This window comes from Perognathus longimembris, chromosome 7, assembly GCF_023159225.1.
Source record: "Perognathus longimembris pacificus isolate PPM17 chromosome 7, ASM2315922v1, whole genome shotgun sequence".
NCBI classification, from domain to species: Eukaryota; Metazoa; Chordata; class Mammalia; order Rodentia; family Heteromyidae; genus Perognathus; species Perognathus longimembris.
Genome location: NC_063167.1, coordinates 16,224,913 through 16,244,387, shown reverse-complemented (window position 1 = coordinate 16,244,387; position 19,475 = coordinate 16,224,913). Strand labels below are relative to the sequence as shown.

At 53.3% G+C, this 19,475-nt stretch overlaps 1 protein-coding gene across 3 annotated transcripts in view; it reads right to left on the bottom strand.

The window, feature by feature from the left end:
* Positions 1-2,705: 2,705 nt before the first annotated feature.
* The window catches only part of Rps6ka1 (ribosomal protein S6 kinase A1), a 39,350-nt gene continuing 22,580 nt past the window's right edge, over positions 2,706-19,475 (bottom strand). For all 3 annotated transcript variants that reach the window (XM_048350585.1, XM_048350586.1, XM_048350584.1), the window contains 15 exons: positions 18,245-18,282; positions 17,767-17,909; positions 17,374-17,444; positions 16,999-17,087; positions 16,373-16,437; positions 16,012-16,114; positions 14,227-14,357; positions 12,775-12,900; positions 12,474-12,563; positions 11,754-11,912; positions 5,364-5,525; positions 5,085-5,161; positions 4,748-4,865; positions 3,922-4,059; positions 2,706-3,612 (listed from right to left, as the gene is read on the bottom strand). In XM_048350585.1, the coding sequence (XP_048206542.1) occupies positions 3,490-3,612; positions 3,922-4,059; positions 4,748-4,865; positions 5,085-5,161; positions 5,364-5,525; positions 11,754-11,912; positions 12,474-12,563; positions 12,775-12,900; positions 14,227-14,357; positions 16,012-16,114; positions 16,373-16,437; positions 16,999-17,087; positions 17,374-17,444; positions 17,767-17,909; positions 18,245-18,282 (1,633 nt within the window). In that variant the 3' untranslated portion in view covers positions 2,706-3,489. The remainder of the gene's footprint in view (positions 3,613-3,921; positions 4,060-4,747; positions 4,866-5,084; positions 5,162-5,363; positions 5,526-11,753; positions 11,913-12,473; positions 12,564-12,774; positions 12,901-14,226; positions 14,358-16,011; positions 16,115-16,372; positions 16,438-16,998; positions 17,088-17,373; positions 17,445-17,766; positions 17,910-18,244; positions 18,283-19,475) is intronic.

Sequence of the window (19,475 nt, the reverse complement as noted above, 5' to 3'; positions counted from 1 at the left end):
CAGGAAGAGGTATGAAATTCAGGCTGGCACGGTAGGTCCATAGGTCCCAGAGCAGACAAGCTGAGAGGGTGTTAGAGCAGGAAATGTGGGTTTCACAGGACAGAGGGGGACACCAAGCCTGACTCACACGTGATGTGGGCTAGGGGCTCAGTAGCACGTGTCACGGGGTGCTGAGCCTCTGGCCGGCTCCCCAGCCGTGGCCCACCTCTCCCGACCCCAAGACGTCATCCCCATGGAGGCCTGGCTTTCCCAGCTGTATTGTGCTGAGGTTGAGATGGGCACAGCGCCCCACTTCCTAAAGCTCCGAGTCTGGTCAGTCTGGAGGCCCAAGCATGCTGCCTCCTCTCTTGGTCACCCTTCCCTGGGCCTCCTCCGCTCCTCCATCAAGGCCGTTTGCAGCTGGGCCCAGGCAGGCTGCGTCTTCTCTGTGTGTCACCCAGACCAGCGCTTCCCCAACGTCTGCCCCCAAATCTACAGCAGATCCCTGAATCCCATTTTTTCCTCTTTTCTTTTACATCCAAACTGCAAGTGCTGTCCACTTTCACAGCATGCCCTACCCACCCTGACCACAACCTCCCCGTACCCACTCCACGATCCAATCCAGCCACCGACACGGTCACACTGTGTCTGCCCACTGTCAATACTTTATGTAGCAGTCAGCGATCTGTTAATGACGTAAATCAAATTGTGTTACCAGGGGTACAGCTCAGTGGTCCAGCACACACTCACTTCCTCTTCACTGGCCATGGTGGCCCATGTCTATAATCCCAGCACCTGAGAGGATGGGGCAGGATTTCAGGTTTGAGGCCAGTCTAGGCTAGATAATGCAGTCTAGCTAGGTAATGCAGTGTCTCAGAAACCTAAGTATAGCCAGGCACTGTGGCCCACACCTGTAATCCTAGTAATTCAGGAGGCTGAAATCTAACAATTGTGCTTCGAAGCCTGTCTGGACAGGAGAGTCTGTGGGACTCTTATCTCCCCGGGAAAACTGGAAATGGTGCTGTGGCTCAAAGTGGTAGAGCACTAGCCTTGAACACAAAAGAGCTCATGGACAGTGTCTAGGCCCAGAATTTAAGCACCATGACCATTACCTGCAACAACAAAAGCAACTTAGGGACAGCACCCAGGCTGACAAGCTCCACAAATGACAAGCCACAACAACAAAAACCCCAAAGCCAAAAAATACCTTGTCACTATCTTTTTTTTTTTTTTTGCCAGTCCTGGGGCTTGAACTCAGGGCCTGAGCACTGTTCCTGGCTTCCTTTTGTTCAAGGCTAGCACTCTACCTCTTGAGCCACAGCGCCACTTCTGGCTTTTTTTGTTATGTGGTGCTGAGGAATCGAACCCAGTGCTTCATGCATGCTAGGCAAGCACTCTACCACTAAGCTACATTCCCAGCCCCACTATTTTATCTTTTAAATGGATGTTAAGAGATTGAACCCAGGGTCTCTGGCAGGCAAGGCACAGGCTCTACCACTGAACTACATGCAGAACCACTAAATCCTAGTTTGCATTAAGCCCAGCATGACTGGACTCTGCCTGCTTTCTACCCTCCTCCAGGGCAAACCCCAGGCTCAGAGGTCACAGCAACCTCAGCCTCCACTCTGGTCCCTGCATATGTCTGTCTGCTTCCTTTTTAGGGCCTTTGTCCTAATCCTGCCTCTACCTCCTGCTCTTGGCTGGCTCTTTACCATTTGGTCTTAGCATCTGGGTTACTACTCCCCAGAGTGGTCTCCCCCAACACAACTCTCTCCAATTGTCTTATATATAGTTTGTTCATTTCTTAAGTTTTTTTTTTTTTTTGCTGGCCCTGGGACTTGAACTCAGGACCTGTGTGTGCTGTCCCAGAGCATTTTGCTCAAGGCCAGTGCTCTACCACTTGAGCCACAGCTCTACTTCCTAGTTTGTTCATTTTTTATTTCCTTTACAAAGAGGTAAGACAAAGAGCTTGCTTTCTGCCCAGCTCACCAGTGTCTGAGCAGGGCTCGGTCAGGTGTTCAGAAGGTATTTATTGCATGGGAAAACATTACTTCCCTCCCTCTCTGAGCCTACTTCTCCATCCATAAGATGGAGATTACAACACAGGAGTGACTATCTCATAAAGTTGTTCAAGATTAAATGAAATAAGAGCCCAGGTGTTGGTGGTGGTTCATGCTTGTAATCCTAGCTACTCAGGAGGCTGAGATCTGAGGATCATGGTTCGAAGCTAGCCCAGGCAGAAAAGTCCATGAGAGGGCTAGGAATCTCCAATTAAGCAGCATAAAGACAGAAATGGAGCTGTGGCTCAAAGTGGTACCCACCTTTAAGCAAAATTAAACTACACTGCCAAGGCCCTGAGTTCTAGCCCCAGTAAGGGCACATAAATAAATACAATGAGATAGGCACACGGGTGGGGTGGGGGGGGGTGGAGATCAGTTGGTAGAGCCACACAGGTGAAGCCTTTGATTGGCTTCTCAGCACTACAAAAAATTAAAGAAGGTCCATGGGAGGCCCAGGCATAGACCTGGTACTTGTCATGACTGTTATCAATATCACAGTGGAATGCCCTGGCAGGAAGGATTGGGAAAGGGCCGAAGGGACTGCGCATGCTCTCCAGCAGCTGTTCTAACTGACCGGGACCCACTTCCTGTGTCTGCCCAAGTCCTCTACACCCAACAGCAGAGAGCGAGCAAATTCAAGGGGCTTTGTTCAAGTAGAGACGAGCGTGCTTCGACTCGGCTGTACGTTTATTAGAAAGGCCATGGACAGATGAACCCTGAGTTTCCAGCTGAGAAAGACAAGAAAACAGTCTCTACCCCTCCTGACCTGTCCCCTGGCGTGGGAGCTGTTGGGTGGCGGATACAACATGAGTCTGCCGCCATGTGCTCTGGGCTTCCGCCTCTCTGGGCTGCCCGGCCTCACTGCAGGGGCCCCGCGGGCGGGCGGCGTGAATGCTGGTGCCTGGAGCGGGGAGCCGGCAGGAGCAGGGTCCTCTGCTCTCGCAGAAAGTGGTTCTCGAACCCCCCGGGGAGAACAGAACGGAAAAGGAGCCGGCCGGGGACAGAGCGAGGCGCCGCTGCGCTGCTAGGGGTGTGTGCCAAAGGCTCCAGAGGGCCCGATGTGGGGGCTCCCAGGGCAGGGCCTCAAAGCGGCTAGGAGTCTTGGCCACAAGGAGCCCCAGTGTGCCTGGTGTCCCTCCTGGGGTGGCACTGGCTATTTCTGCTCCCAGAAAGGCAAATGGATCCTGTAAAAATCCATTGGTGGTTGATGCCATTGTTTTTTTTTTTTTTCTTAAAAAAAGAGAAGAGTTTGTACAGTGACTGTCATCCCGCGGAGCCTGGGCCGGGCCGAGTCCGTCTTGGGGAAGGAGAAGGCACTTCACACCCTGGCTGGGGTGATCTGGGCTGGCTGCTTCCCGGGCCCCGCGGGGCTCACGCTGGCCCTGGGCCTCAGGCTCGCCCCCTCTGGGAAAGACGCTGCTTCCTCCGCGGAGCCGGCACCGCCCGCGGCTCACAGGGTGGTGGACGGCAGCTTCCTCACCCGCCGCTGGGCCAGGATCGATGACTCGATGGGCTTGAGCTGGGGGGTGGGCTTGGAGCTGTTGAGTGCGGAGTACGTGGCGGCCATGGCTCCCTGGGAGAGAAGATGGGGGGGCGGGCAGGGGTAGAGGGGTTCCACCGCACACCCAGCCCTCTGTGTGCAGCCTCAGTGGTCCCGTACGAGACTGGAGGCTGCAGAGGTGAGCAGCTGTGTCTCCCAGGGGACCCGGGGAGCCCTCTGATGCCACTGTCGGTTAGCCTGGCGCCCCTTGAGGGCAGGATTATGGTTTCTGTCCTTTACTTACCTCCTGGGTCCTGTCCCAGTCAGGCATCTTCTGCTCTGCCACCCCAAGTCCCTGCCCACACCATCGGAGCCGGCCCCTCCCACCTTCCCGGCGCCCACCTTCACGAGCTGCAGGTCCTGGTGGGACAGCTGGCTCTGGGGGAGCTTGTCCTTCTGGGTGATCCACGGGTGCTGCAGGACCTGCTTGGCTGTGAGGCGCTGGTGAGGGTCAACATGCAGCATCTTGGACACCAGGTCCTGGAGGCACAGTGGGGGGGGGGCAGCGGAGTCGTAGTGGGACACAGATGGGGCCTGAACCCCTCCCCTGGCCCCTGTGATCCATTTCCTACTCCGCCAGGGCCTCCCAGCCTCAGCCCAGACATCACCTGGGTGGCGTCCTGCACTTCCAGCTGCCCTTCCGTGTCTCCTTCAGAAAGCCGTGTGGGAGAATGGTGGGAAGGGCCTCAGGGCTGGGGGCAGGCAGACTCAGGTTCAAACCTGAGTCCATTCATCAACTGAGCAACCTGGGCAGTGACTGCAATTCTCTGAGCTTTGTTTCCTCTCTGAGAAATGCAGCTAACAACACACGCCTCACGGGCTGGTGGGAATGCCCCGTCCCAGGTCTGACTTAGAGGCTCCCAGGAACCGAAGCGGTTGCCAGTATGAAAACTCAGACACTATCTCCTTTGAGAAGGGCTGTGCAGATGTGAGCAGCTGCTCCGCGGGCCTCTGTGTACAGGCCTGTATCCCCCACTGCACTGTCTCCACAGAGTGGGGGGCTGTCCCCCACAAGGACGGTGGAATGATCACCAAGCTACCCACACAAATGAGAGGTGTCTACACGGGAGAAATACTGCCACAGGGATTTGTGGAACATTCCACGGGCCGGAAATGTTTGGGAACTGCAGAGACTGTGTCCCACTCCTGCAGGGCTCCGAAGACTCACCTTGGCTGTTTCAGAAACTGTGTTCCAGTTTCCCCCACTGAGGGTGAACTTCCCACTGCCGATTCGGGTCAGGATCTCCTCCGGCGTATCGCTGGGCCCATTGGCAAATGGAGTGTATCTGGAAAAAAAGAAAAAGGAAGCCCATCCAGTCACAGAGTCCTGGCCTCCATCCTGAGCTGAGGATGGGTGGCAGCAGGGCCAGGTCCTAGGGCAGGGCGGAGCCTCCGCCATCAGGCAAGCACCAGGTTCATCTCCTCACTTCCTCTTGCACCGCTTAGAACAAACAACATAGGCGCCGGCCTGCTACAAGGGACAGTGGCCCGGGCTGGGAACTCACCCGGCCAGCATGGTGTACAGCAGGATGCCCAGGCTCCAGATGTCACAGCCTTCGTCGTAGCCCTGGCGTTTCAACACCTGGCAGGAAAGCATGGGAGTGTGCTCGCTCTGAGAGACAACACAAGGGGCTGCATGCTCCCCCGAAAGGAAGTCGTGTATAAGTCTCAGCCATGGGGATGATCTTTCCTGGGCACCCAGGCCAAGCGCACAGACACGGCCGTCCTGGACAGGGTGGGACCCCCTAGGAGCGGGCCCAAGTTCTCTTGTCACCCCCACTTACCTCTGGCGCCACAAAGTTGGCTGTGTAGCAAGGCGTCATGAGGAGCCCGTTCTCGGCCCGCAGCTGCTTGGCGAAGCCGAAGTCGCAGATGCGCAGGCACTCGGGGTTCCCCGACTCGTCCACGTACAGGATGTTGCTGGGCTTCAGGTCCCTGTGCACCACCTGGGGCCGGAGAAGTGGGGTCAGGCCTTGACGAGGGAGACGGCCCGGGACCCAGGCCCACTGACGGCCAGGGGAGAGAAAGATACACAGACAGGCCCAGAAAGAAGCAAAGCCCTGGAATCCCAGAGGATGGAGGGCGGAAATGGGGGCTTCTAGAGATACAGCCTTCTAGAAAGTTCTATATAAGTGGCTACTAAGTAGCTCTAACTTAATCTGCCTAACACTGAACTCCTAATTTCTCCCTTCAGTCTACTCATGACATAACCTTATTTAAGGTAACTCCAACCATCTTAGGTCTATTTTTCTGTTCTTTCTCTCTTTCTCTCCTTGTGCCAATCGTGGGACTTGAACTCAAGAGTCTGGGCGCTATACTTTTCTACTCCAGGTTGGTGCTCTATCACTTGAGCCACTTCTAGCCTTTTTTTTTCTGATTAATTGGAGATAAGAATCTTACAGACTTTCCTTAAACTCTGATCCTCAGACTCTGATCTCAGGCTGAGTAGCTAGGGTTACAGGTGTGAGCCACTGGTGCCTGGCCTGTTTTTCTATTCTCATTTTCCTCAACCAGTTAACAAACTCCATTGGCTCTACTACTAAAACATCTCCAGTAGGTCCCCATTATCCTTACTGGTCTTCCTACTTCTCTTCTAACCTCCAATAGCCTGTCTCAACAGATGCTAGAGCAAGCCTAGTAGAAACAAGGTCCCCCTTGTCCATGCTTAAAACCCTCCCAGGTGTCCCTTCTTCCGAGGGACAGTCCCAGTCTGGTGTGGTGGTCAGGATACACCAACAGCCCCAGCTGCTTGGGAGGAGGCAGGAGGCTCACTTGACCCTGGAAGTTCCAAGGCCAGCCTAGGCAACAGTTCAACTCCATCTCAAAAAGACAATTTAAAAATGGGGACTGAGAAGGAAAAGTTCAGCAAAAGACTCCAAAGCCCAGTCAGGGAGGATGAATTAGTTCAGTTTTTTCCTACAGTAGGGTAACTACGGGTTAAAACAATCAAGGAGAGGCCGGGCACCAGAGGCTCTTGCCTGTGATAACACTGTATTCTAAAAACGACTAGAAAGGTAAGAAATTCCCAGCACATAAAAATGATTAAGCAGGGCTCTTGTGGCTCATGCTTGTAATCCTAGCTACTGAGGAGGCTGAGATAGGAGGATCCCAGTTCAAAGCCAGCTTAGGCAGGAAAGTCCATGGGACTCTTATCTCCAATTAGCCACTAGAAAAACAGAAGTGATGCTGTGGCTCAAAGTGGTAGAGTGCTCAAGCGCTTGAATAAAAGAGCTCAGGGGGCTGGGAATGTGGCTTAGTGGGAGAGTGCTTGCCTAGCAGGCATGAGGCCCTGGGTTCGATTCCTCAGCACCACATAAACAGAAAAAGGCTGGAAGTGGCTCAAGAGGTAGAGTGTCTTTTTGAGATGGAGTTGAACTGTTGCCTAGGCTGGCCTTGGAACTTCCAGGGTCAAGTGAGCCTCCTGCCTCCTCCCAAGCAGCCAGGGCTGTTGGTGTATCCTGACCACCACACCTGACTGGGACTGTCCCTCGGAAGGGGAGTGCTAGCCTTGAATAAAAAGAAGCCAAGGACAGTGCTCAGGCCCTGAGTTCAAGCCCCAGGACTGGCCAGAAAAAAAAAGAGCTTAGGGTTAGGCCCAGGCCCCAAGCTCAAGGCCCATGACTGATAGAAATAAATAAGAGATTAATATTGATCAATCATAATTCCATAATAATATGGAAATGCTTATTTGGAGTCAGTTATTACACACTAAATACAATGTATCAAATTATCACAGTAATAATTCTCCCTACTTTGCTGAGGTGCACCACACTTGCAGGAAGCAGGGAAACAGAGGTGGTAATCTTACGCTACGTAGGGAAATGACTAATGACAAAGGGAACGGTCACCACTGAGATGGGCGAGGGGTGCAGCTTAGAAAATCTGCACAGGTGTGGGTGCTGCCTGACCCTCAAGCGTGTGTATGTCACACGCAATATCACGTCTGCCACACTCACTGAGTGGAAAGTTACCCCAGGTCAGCCACGCGTGAGCGAAGCCAGGCTGGGTAGGAACCGTGCCTGCCGATCTAAAAGGGGCAATGGCTCCTTGGTGACAGCCACCAGGTGGCAACGGAAGCCTGGTGTTTCAAAAACAAAAGGCCCAAATCACCAAACCTTCCTGAAACCAAACTCCACATGACAAAAACATCCCACTTCTCGCAGGCCAAACAAAATAGGTGTGCAGGCCAAACACAACCAAAGAGACGCCACGCCGAGCCCGCTGACAGCTGTGGCGCTGGCCAGAGGAGCGCGGTGACCAGACGAAAGCCTGGGCCTGCCGTTTCCTCCACAGCTGGCTCTGCCCTTCCAGTCCTTGTCTTCTCGTCTGGAAGATGGGCTCCTAACTGTGCTCAACGCCCAGGGTCGTAGGAAAGAGCAGAACTAGTCAGCACAGGGCGCGGGAAATGGAAACTGTTGTCTCAGCAATGGTCTGGGCTGAACCTCGTGTAATGTTGCATGCTGAGACAAAGTGACCGGCCGGCACTAGTGACTCACACCTGTAGTCCTAGCTACCACAAGGCCGATATCTGACGATCGTGGTTCAATGCTATAACCCAGGCAGAAAAGCCCATAAGACTCATCTCCAATGAATCACCAAGAAGCCAAAAGGGAAGCTGTGGCTCAAGTGATAGAACACCAGCCTTGAGCACAAAAACGAGTGAGGTCACAAGACCCTAATTTTAAGCAAGATCCAATACACAGACGCACAGACACACAGACATACACACACAGAGTTAAATCCTACCTAAAAAATTTACTAAAAGAAAAAAGAAGCCAGGTACAAGTGGCTTATCCCTATAATCCTAACTATTCAGGAAGCTGAGATCTGAGGATCACAGTTTGAAGCCAGCCCAGGCAGTAAACTCCATGAGAATCTTACATCCAATTACACACACACACACACACACACACACACACACACACACACACCCCTAAGTGGAGCTGTGGCTCAAGACCAAGCACTAGCCCTGAGAAAAAGAGCTCAGGGACTGCGTCCAGGCACTGAGTTCAAGCTCCACAACCACCCCAGCCACCCAAGAAAAAAGAATAAAGAAAAGAAGCTTCTAATGGCTCTCCTAAAAGAGGAAATTTGGGGAATAGGAGACACAGCACTTACCGATCTGGAAGCTGATTCTGTGAGGTTATTGAAACAAATGGGGGATCCAGTAGATCCCTAGTTAACAGACAATAGCTATGCGTGATGCAGAGAAGCCCAGAGAATCCTTCCAGATGCCTCCATATGTGCTTCCCACATCCTCCTCCCTGACCCTGCTATTTGGTTTGTTTTTTTTTTGGCCAGTCCTGGGCCTTGGACTCAGGGCCTGAGCACTGTCCCTGGCTTCTTCCCGCTCAAGGCTAGCACTCTGCCACTTGAGCCACAGCGCCGCTTCTGGCCGTTTTCTGTATATGTGGTGCTGGGGAATCGAACCTAGGGCCTCGTGTATCCGAGGCAGGCACTCTTGCCACTAGGCCATATCCCCAGCCCCTGACCCTGCTATTTGGAAAGGGCCAGAAAGATTAGTGGCTTATGAACTCCTGGCTTCCTCCAAGTGACTGTCTGCATCTGAGCTTGCACAACCTTGTGGAGGGGCTCACTAATTTTGCAGACAGCTCCTGTTCTAGAAAGCTCTTTCTTTTTAAAAATTTATTCAATAAATAAATTAAATAAAAAAACTTATTCATTGTCAAAGTGATATACAGAGGGGTTATAGTTTCATGCAGTGAGTACATTTCTTTCTTTCTTTTTTTTTTTTTTTTGCCAGTCCTGGGGCTTGAACCCAGGGCCTGAGCACTATCCCTGGCTTCTTTTTGCTCAAGGCTAGCACTCTGCCACTGGAGCCACAGCGCCACTTCTGGCTTTTTCTGTATATGTGGTGCTCAGGAATCGAACCCAGGGCTTCATGTATGCAAGGCAAGCACTCTACCACTAGGTCACATTCCCAGCCCTAGAAAGTTCTTTCTTGCTTTACTAAGCAAGTGGGTGGCCCACTGGTAACTCAGTGATTCTGCTCTATCTTCTCGGCTTTTTTATTCCTGCTTCAGTCTCTGTAGGGATGGGATTATATGGGATTCTAAGTGCTCCCTACCATGCCTGGCTCTTTCCCCTCCCCATCCCCCCAGTACTAGGGATGGACCCCAGGACCTCTCAGATATTGGACAAATGTTCTAGCACAGAGCCACATCCCCTAGGGATAACTTTAACTAGTACTCACTTGAGAACAAAACAGGAAAAGGAAACACATTTGCTCTCTGATCTGACATGTTTAAATATTAGTCTGTTTGCATTGGCCACTTCAGAAACCTAAGGCACTTGAAACATGACCATTAAAAACACATGTGGTCACCAAAGTGAACCTTCAGCTAGGAGGTAAAGTTCTTCTTGAGAAAAGAAGAATCCCTCATAAATCAGATGAAATCAGACATTGCCTTTGCAACCTCTAATGAAATATCTGGTCACAAGATCCTGACAGAATGAAATTATTAGACGAAGGTCTTTTTTTGGGGGGAGAGGGGGAAGTGCTAGTACTAGAGCTTGAATTTAGGGCCATCATGTTCTAGCTTGGCTTTTTCATTCAAGGCTGGGGTCTATCATTTAAGCCACAGCTCCACTTCTGGCCTTTATCGGAGATAAGAGTCTCATGGATGTTTCTGCCTGAACTGACTTTGAACCATGACCCTCATATTTCAGCCTCCTGAGTCGTTAGGGTTACAGGCATGAGCCACTGGTGCTGGCTTTGTCCTTGCTGTTTCTGTGATGTTCACCAGCAGCCTGCACTGAGTCAAGTGTTCCCCTTTGTCGCGTGGATGCCCTGTGGAGACCCACCCTGCTGCTTCGGGACCCTGCAGATGAGCCTCTCAGAGAGGTGAGGCTGCTTTCCAGCCCCCCACAGCGGTGATCTGAGACACCAAGACCTGGACACAGACAGTTGGGTTCCAGAGCCTGTATTTTTTTTTTTTTTTTTTGGCCAGTCCTAGGCTGTGAACTCAGGGCCTGAGCACTGTCCCTGGCTTCTTTTTTGCTCAAGGCTGGCACTCTGCCACTTGAGCCACAGCGCCACTTCTGGCCATTTTCTGTATATGTGGTGCTGGGGAATCGAACCCAGGGCCTCATGTATATGAGGCAAGCACTCTTGCCACTAGGCCATATTCCCAGCCCCCAGAGCCTGTATTTTTAATTTATTCTTTTATTTTTATATTTTTGGCCAGTCCTGGGGCTTGGACTCAGGGCCTGAGCACGGTCCCTGGCTTCTTCTTGCTCAAGGCTAGCACTCTGCCACTTGAGCCACAGCGCCACTTCAGGCCATTTTCTGTATATGTGGTGCTGGGGAACCGAACCCAGGGCCTCATGTATACGAGGCAAGCACTCTTGCCACTAGGCCATATCCCCAGCCCTGTATTTTTAATTTAAAAGAATTTTTTTTTTTTGCTAGTCCTGGGGATTGAACTCAAGGCCTGGACACTGGCCCTGAGCTCCTTTTGCTCAAGGCTAGTACTCTACCACTTTGAGTCAGAGCACCACTTCTGGTTTTCTGGTGGTGAATTAGAAAGAAGCCAGCTTGGGCTGGCTTTGACCTGCAACTCCGATCCTCAGCTCTCAGCCTCCTGCGTGGTGGCGAGAGCCACCGTGCCTGGCAGTTTTACTCTTCTTAGGCCTTCTCACAGCACCTGACTCAGGGCTGATGTGAAACTCAGCTGAGCTCACGTAAGGACCAGGTATGGGCCAGGTGCTGCTAACTCACATCTACAGTCTCGCTCCTCAGAAGGCTGGGATCTGAAGGTCAAGATGTGATGCCAGCCTGGGCAGAAACGTCTGAGACTTACCTCCAATTAACCAATAAAAAGCCAGAGGTGGAGCTGTGGCTTCAGTGGTAGAGTTCCAGCCACAAGAAGAAAAATCTAAGAAGTCCAGAGGGCCCTGAGTTCAAGCCCCAGTACTGGCACACAGTGAGCACTGAATAAAAGCTCCTTTCTACCATTTGCCTCACCTCTTTCTTCCTCCTTTCCTGCCTTGTCTCCTGTCCGTCACTCTGTCCACTTCTACCCACTCACCTGCCCCTAGTTCCTTGTCTGTCTGGTTGGAGGCTGCCACACCTAGGCCAGCCCACCGTTCTCACACTGGGCAGATGGCACGACCCTGGCCACATCCTGCTCCTTCCCCAAACCTGGACTTACCCCCTGGGAGTGCAGATACTCGACAGTCCTGCTGATGGTGTGCAGCACGAAGCTGGCCTCCCGCTCTGAGAAGAACTTCTGCCGCAGGATCTTGTCTAGCAGCTCCCCGCCGCGCATCAGCTCTGTCACCAGGTACACGTGTTTGCCATCATCGTACACCTGCCGGCGACCGCGCAGTCAGCCCTGCACCTCAGCCACCAGCTCCCCGTGAGCCTGAGGTCTATTTCCTGCTCTGTGCTTTAGCCGCCCTGGGCTGGGCCATCACTGGGCTCCTGTCTTCCTGCACAAGGGGGCTGTCGTGGTCCCCCCTAGGTAGGTTATTATTATTATTATTATTTTTTGCCAGTCCTGGGGCTTGGACTCAGGGCCTGAGCACTGTCCCTGGCTTCTTTTTGCTCAAGGCTAGCACTCTGCCACTTGAGCCACAGCGCCACTTCTGGCCGTTTTCTATATAGGTGGTGCTGGGGAATCGAACCCAGAGCTTCATGTATACCAGGCAAGCTCTCTTGCCACTAGGCCATATTCCCAGCCCCAGCCCCCCTAGGTAGGGGAGCTCTCAGAGGAGGCCTGAAGTGGAGAACCTAGGGGGTGCCTAGGGTAGAGGAACCCAGGCTCAGCGTCCCTCCTCTCCAGCACACAGACGTTTAAGACATGACTTGAGACAAAGGCTAGAGCGGGGAGTTCCCCCCCCACCCCGTCTCCAGGACCCTCCCAACTCACATCTTTCAGGGTGATGATGTTGGGGTGCTGCCCATACCGCAGAAGAATCTCAATCTCTTCTGAAGGGTCTCGCTTGCTCTTGTCGATGACCTGAAGAACATGGTGCATGGAGCAGTGTTAGGGACACATTCCAAATCCTTTGCTGCCAGAGAGCCCATACTGCAGGCCCTGGAAGTCTCAGCCACATCCCTTTCACCGTCCACAGAGCCTCGGGCCCCAGCCCTCCCCACCAAAGGGCCACGTTGCATCATCCTCACCCATGGGCCAACAGGCCCTGCCAAGACAGGGTTGGGGGGCCCACCTTGACAGCGTATTCCATGTTGGTGGCCTTGTGGACACAGCGCTTGCACACCGAGTAGGAGCCTACGCCGATTGTCTCCTTTACCACGTAGCCATCACTAAATACCAGGTTCTTCCCATGGAGTTGCTACAGGAGGTCAAGAGATGGGGTTCACTGTGGCACCCGAGTGCCCGCCGTCATTCCCAGCACGAGAACCTTGACACAATGACGATGGTGCAGGACAGCTTGGGTAACGATGGCTGTGTGACCTCAGGCGGGAACCAGCCCCTCTCTGGAGCCTGGTTTTCTACTTAATACCACGGGCACATTCCCTGGTTTCCTGCTGGCCTGGGCTTTAGAAACCTGCCAGTCACAGGTGTGTTACTTTTCTCTCTGTGCCAGTACTAGGGCTTAAACTCAGAGCCTCCTCACCTGGCTCTTCTGCTCCAGGTTGATGCCCTACCATTTGAGCCACAGCTCCACTTCAGATTTTTTTTTTGTGTGTGTGTGGTTACCTGGACCTAAGAATCTCATGAACTTTCCTGCCCAGGCTGGCTTCAAACAGTGATCCTCAGATCTCAGCCTCCTGAGTGGCTAGGATTCCAGGTGTGGTTCTAAGAAGCCTGGGCAAGCCTAAGAGGGACCCAGGACCCCTGAGCTGGGTTCAGCTGGGTCATCTTGCTTTGGGCAAGCTGCTTGCTCCTTCCAGGGTGTTTCAAGGTTCTGAGATTAACCACTGCAGATGCTCACAGGTGCTTAGTCTGAGCTGTATGAGGCATACATTTAAGAACTGGTGTAAGGTGGCTACATGTCAACTTGGTTCGTGCCTATTGTCCTTGCATCTAATCTGGTTTAACGTTTGTCCTGGACAATGATGGCCCATTGGGACAATAAATGACATAATCACCTTAGCTATAATCACAGTAGTCCGGACAGCTCTCACAACTCTATAGAGAAGGGTTTTGTCATGATCCTAATTTACAGATGAGGAAACTGAGGCACAGGGAACGTGCCTCATCCGAAGTCACTTTTACACTGTGATCTCTGAACCCAGGCCATGAGCTCTAGAGTCTACATTCTCGCCTCTCCTCTCTAAACTTTCCTTGGAGCAGGGCAGTATATAAATGAAGGACAAATGTGAAGAGAACTTAGTTTTCTGCCACCCACTCCTGACAGGCGCTGGGTAGCCACTGCCTCACTCCCCCTCCTGAGCGGTCACTGGCATTTACCCACACCCTGGCTCTCCGCTAGGGAGTTTACACCTTTGTTTTCATCTAGTCATCCGCAACAGTGCAAGGCAGCCATCGTCCCGCTTCACACACGAGTGAGGCGGGCGAGGCGAGCGTCCAGGAGCTTGGAGGCTCCTTCGGGGTTCGTCCCGGGTCCCTCCCGACTCCAGAGCCCAGGGTCTTCTTTGTTTTGCCTTGAAGCTTCTGGGTCGAGAAGCGTAGGTGAGCAGCTGGCCTCGCTCACCTGTACCACGGAGTGCAGGGGCGCCTGTGTGGCCCGAGGCTTCCCATCATCCTCCATCAGGCCCGTGGCCACGAAGCTGAAGCCCCGGAACAGCTGGTGGGCGCCAGCGCTTGGGGGGATGCCCGGGGAATCTGTGGGGGCAAGAGGTGACATGAGCCTAAAGAGGTGCCTTTCAGCGCCCCCAGCCTGGCAGGGGGTCCAGGAGGTCCTGACTACCTCAGCGTCTGGCCACAGTCCGTGTTCTAGGCTTCGCCTATCTGTTCTCACTTGCTCACGTCAGCCCAGTCTGGCCACACGAAGAACATAGAATTCCCACATCGACTTTCCAGTCCAGGTTCCAGCCAGGCTGAGTCCTAGTTACCTTCTCCCTGGCTTCCCTGCCTCAGGCGCGACTCTGTAGGGCCTTCTTTTTCTTTTCTTTTCTTTCTTTCTTTTTTTTGTTGGTCGTGGGGCTTGAATTCAGGACCTGGACGCTGTCCCTAAGCTTTTTCACTCAAGGCTAATGCTCTACCACTTTGAGCCACAGTGCTACTTCCAGTTTTCTGGTGATTACTCATGGACTTTCCTGCCTGGGCTGGCTTTGAACCACAGTCCTCAGCTCTCAGCCCTCTGAGTAGTTGGGATGACAGGCGTGAGCCAGCAGAGCCCAGCTCATGTCTTTCTCTTGCACTGCTCCCAGGAACCCCAAATCTGCCACGCTGCCCGCACACTTCTCATTTTCCCCAGGGGAAAGCACAACTCTAGTCTGGCAACTGGGTCCTTGTGCTCTTGGCTTCCTTGCTTCCTATTCTGCAGCTCAGCCATGCTGGATTCCCCAGGTCCTTAACGGAGGCCTCTGAGCTATTGGATGTGCTGTTCCCTCCGGATAGTCTAGTCCTCGTTCACCCTTCAAATTCAGCTTATCCTTCTCTTCTCTGAGAAGCCTTTCCTGACACTGTTCCCTTTGCCTTTGCCTTCAGCAGCCTATGTTCCAAAGATAGCCTGAGCTACTCAAGGGACCCATCTTAGGAATCATTATTGCCCCTTATGGCTGGGGTACAATAGGGACCTGGTGTGTACTTAACTGGTAAATAACAAGGAGACAGATTGCCCACAAAGTGCTGAGCTCTCAGTCACCAGCGGTGTGCAAGCTACAGTGAAAAAACCATGCGCTCCGCCAAAACATGCTCCACAAGAGACATCTCGGTCCCAATGTCCTACTTGCCACCCACAGGCAAAAACCTGGCCACAGTGTTTGGATTTACCCAGCTTCTTCCCAGAAGCCCCTTCCTTGGCTTCTTGAAGCAACTCCTAGGAGTGGGACAGTGGCTATGCCCATGTTCCAGATGAGGACACTGAGGGCCCAGCAGGCGGACAGCCCAAGTTCCCAAAGTCAGATTCCCACGCTTGCTCCTGACCTATGAATACTGTCAACCCTGCTCTACCAGACTGTCTCCACCACAGCTCTGCTGGGTCAGATTCTTTAGCCCTGACCCGAGGACTGCACGCCTGATGGGTTTAGTCTTCCCAGTGGGCTGGATGACGCCCACAGCGGGGGTCCTGACTCTCCCATTGTGGCCTGAGCCACCCACACACCGCACCCTCTCACCCAGACACAAAGAAGCCCACAGAGCCCCAGAGTCAGAGAGTCAAGCAGCATGAGACAGGCCACTCAGCGCCTGTCTACCCACACACCCAGGCCTGGCCTGCCAGAGTCCCCGACCGTCCCTGTGTCCCCAGGTGCCCTGGTCTCCCTGCTTTGCTGCTGTACCAGCCCTGGACAGACAAATCAGACAAGGGATGTACCTCTTGGTGTGCGGGACGTAAACTCAGTGTCAAAGTAGAAGGTGTCGTCAGGCTGAGCGACAGCGGGTTTGAAGGGTGGCTTGATCTCACGACGGTAGAGCTTCTACAAGGTAGGGTAGGCTTTCTGATGGTCATGGTATTCCCACAGCCCACCAGGAGCCCCAGTGAGGAGCAGAGGTCACACCGCCCAGCAGACAACAGCAGGACTGCTTGCCTGAGGGAAGCTGGCCCTGCCTTCAAGACGGATCCTCACCCTCTGCTGCCTCTCCTGTGGCCATCATTAGCAGAGACCCCTCCCACCACCCGTTCTCCCCTCCCACCACCCTTCCTATGGCCAACCAACCCTGTGGGGGCCACTCACATTCCAGTCAATGGTGGAGTAGAAGATGTGCCTCTTGATTTCCTCTGCCCCATCAGGGCCAGAGCCTAAAAGAGCCCAAATGCAAGGTTTGCCCCAGAAAGTCCAACCCCAGGCAACCTCCCTATCAGCCAAGGAGCTGCACAGAGCTCTGGGGCCAGCTGCTAGGACAGGGAGCAGGATAGGTTCACCCTGCTCTGAATATGCCCAGACATTATTCTAAGGGTGGTACTTATTCATTCAACAAATATTTGTGAAGGACTGCCATGACTGCCAGGACTGATACTGCTGGGGCTGGGGCCTGAGCCTGCCTTGTCTGCCACTCCTGAGCTCACAGGCCTTCCCGTGAGCCAGCAACCTTGGCAGGGAAACGACGTGGGGGCCTCTGTCCTTGTCCTCGGAGGGAGTGGAGATGACTCAGTTCCTGCCTTCCCCCCACACACAGGTCATCACCCCTCTCCAACACCACCCATGGAGCCAGAACGCAGAGTGGCCCGCAGCATTGCAGCATTGTCTGCTCACACAGAGGACAACAGGCCCTTTCAGCCCCAGATGGGGCCGCAGCCTAAGTCGCAGCTGCACCCTCCCCCCCACCACCGAGTCCCCTCCCCTGGGCTGTGAATGCTTACCAAGCCGGTTGGCAGGGTTCCTCTTGAACAGGGCCCGCAGGAGGCTCTGGGCTTCTGTGCTCAGAAACTGGGGCATGCCTAGCTTTGCCCTGAAACAGCCCCCAGATCTCATCAGGGCTGAATCCCGCCCCAGGAGCCCACGCTCTCCTCCCCCTCTGTCCAGGCCTTGTTCCCAGCTCAATCCAGACAAGCGGCCACTACCTTGCCTCCCAAGGACTTCAAGGACCCCTCCCACAAGCCCTGGAAGGAAAAAAAAAAGTGTGTGTGTGGGAGGGGTGGGGAATCATGGAGGCAGAGAGAGGATAAGGGACAGGCCTCTAAACCCAGGTGGTATTGGGGGAGTTCCTGAGGGACCAGCACAGGCCTTGAGCTTACTTCAAAATCAATGTCATGGTTTCCTTTCGGTCCTTCCCCTGGAAGGGCAGGGAGCCCGTCAGCATCTCAAACTGCAGAGGACACGTTCATTTAGGCTTTGTGCCCTCTTCTGTGCCCCCTTCCTCTTCCTGCTTAAGCCACCCTGCTCCAGCCCCAGAATTTGAGCTCCAAGTCCCCCTCTCCTCTCTGCCAACCCCAACGTCCAGGAACAACATTAGGGGTCAGAAACCAAGGAAAGCCCTGAGTCAGGATGGGGGGGTGGGGCTCAGGTGGGGTCAGTCCTGGGATCTTTCCAGGGAAGGAAACTGGATCACCCGACCCCCTTGCTGTCCAGACAGGGGCACGGAGGCCAGAGGCCAAGCGAGTCCGCATGCCCCTTTCCTGGGCACTCACCATCAACACCCCATAGGACCACCAATCTGCACTGTGGGTGTGGCCTTGGCGGTTGACCACCTCGGGAGCCATGTATTCCACAGTTCCACAGAACGAGTAGGCCTTCTTCTCGTGGTCGATGGCCTCCTTGCTCAGGCCAAAGTCTGTAGCCGGGAGGGCAGAGGTCACATCTTGAGAATCCTTGCTTTCCTTGCTGCCACCCCTTGTACACTCAACTCCCCACTCCAGAGGCCTACGGGCACTGCCTCCATGATACAGACTCGGAAGGAAGTAAAAGCACAGAGAGGTTAGGTGACCTGCCCAAGGTTGCATGCTGAGGAGCAGGGATTCCAAGAGTAGAATGTTGCAAGTCTGTAGCCTGACTGGGGTCTGACTCGTTGTGAGTAACTGGTATCCTCACTTGGGAAGCATGAGCCCCCAGACCTCAGCTGAGACCGATCAGGAGCTCCTTCCCCCCTCCCGGGTCCCCGCCACTCACCAGTGAGTTTGATGTGGCCCTCCTCATCCAGAAGGATGCTGCAGCAAAGAAATGGGAGTCAGGGTCTCTCAGTGGCAGGTGCTGAGGCAAAACTGTGAGTTCTGCAGACACCGTGGGCAGAGGAACTCGAGCCTGCCCAGACGAGGTGCTGCACCCAGGATGGAGAGATGGGAGGTGGAGCAGGGGTCCAGCAATGCCACGCAGGTGGGGCTACCTTTCCTTCTAATTCTTGCATCAACAGTGAAGAAGGTCCTATTATAAACCCATTTCACTAATTTCCTGAAACTAAAATTCAGGGAACTTAAGCTTCTCCCCATTATCCCAAAGCTAGCAGCTGATGGAGGCAGAATTCGAATTCAGATATACCTCACTATTTACTATTTATTCTGGGGTTTGAACTCTGGGCCGGGGCACTGTCCCTGAGCTCCTTCTGATCAAGGCTGGTGCTCTACCACTTGAGACACTGCACCACTTTTAGTTTTTTGTGTGATTAGCAGGAGACAACAGTCTCATGGACTTTCCTACCTGGGCTGGCTTGGAACCAAGATCCTCAGATCTTAGCCTTCCGAGTAGCTAGGATTATAGGCACGAACCACTGGCGCCCAGCTTACTCTTCTTTTAAAATATAGGTTCTATGGGGCTGGGAATGTGGTTTAGGGGTAGAGTGCTTGCCTAGCATGCACGAAGCCCTGGGTTCACTTCCTTGGTACCACATACACAGAAAAGGCCAGAAGTGGCGCTGTGGCTCAAGTGATAGAGTGCTAGCCTTGAGCAAAAGAAGCTCAGGAACAGTGCCCAGGCCCTGAGTTCAAGCCCCAGGACTGGCAAATAAAATAAAATATAGGTTCTAGCTGGGCACTGGTGGCTTCACATACAGAAGGCTAAGATCTGAGGACTGTAGTTCAAAGCCAGCCCAGGTGGGAAAGCCAATGAGACTCTTATCTCCAATTAACCACCAAAAGCCAAGTGGAGCTGTGGTTGAAGTGGTAGAGTGCTAGCCTTGAACACAATGCCCAGGCCCTGAGTTCAAGCCCCAGGATGAGTAACAAAAAAGAAAAAAACATAGGTTTCTTAGGTTTCTAACATAGGTTTGGAGGTATGGTTCAAGTGGTGATGTACCACTTTGTACAGGCACAAAAACATAAATAAATGGATTTTAGAAAATATAAGTTCTCGTAATATGTCCCAGACTGACATTGAGCTGCTGGGCTTAAGTGATCTTCTTGCCTCA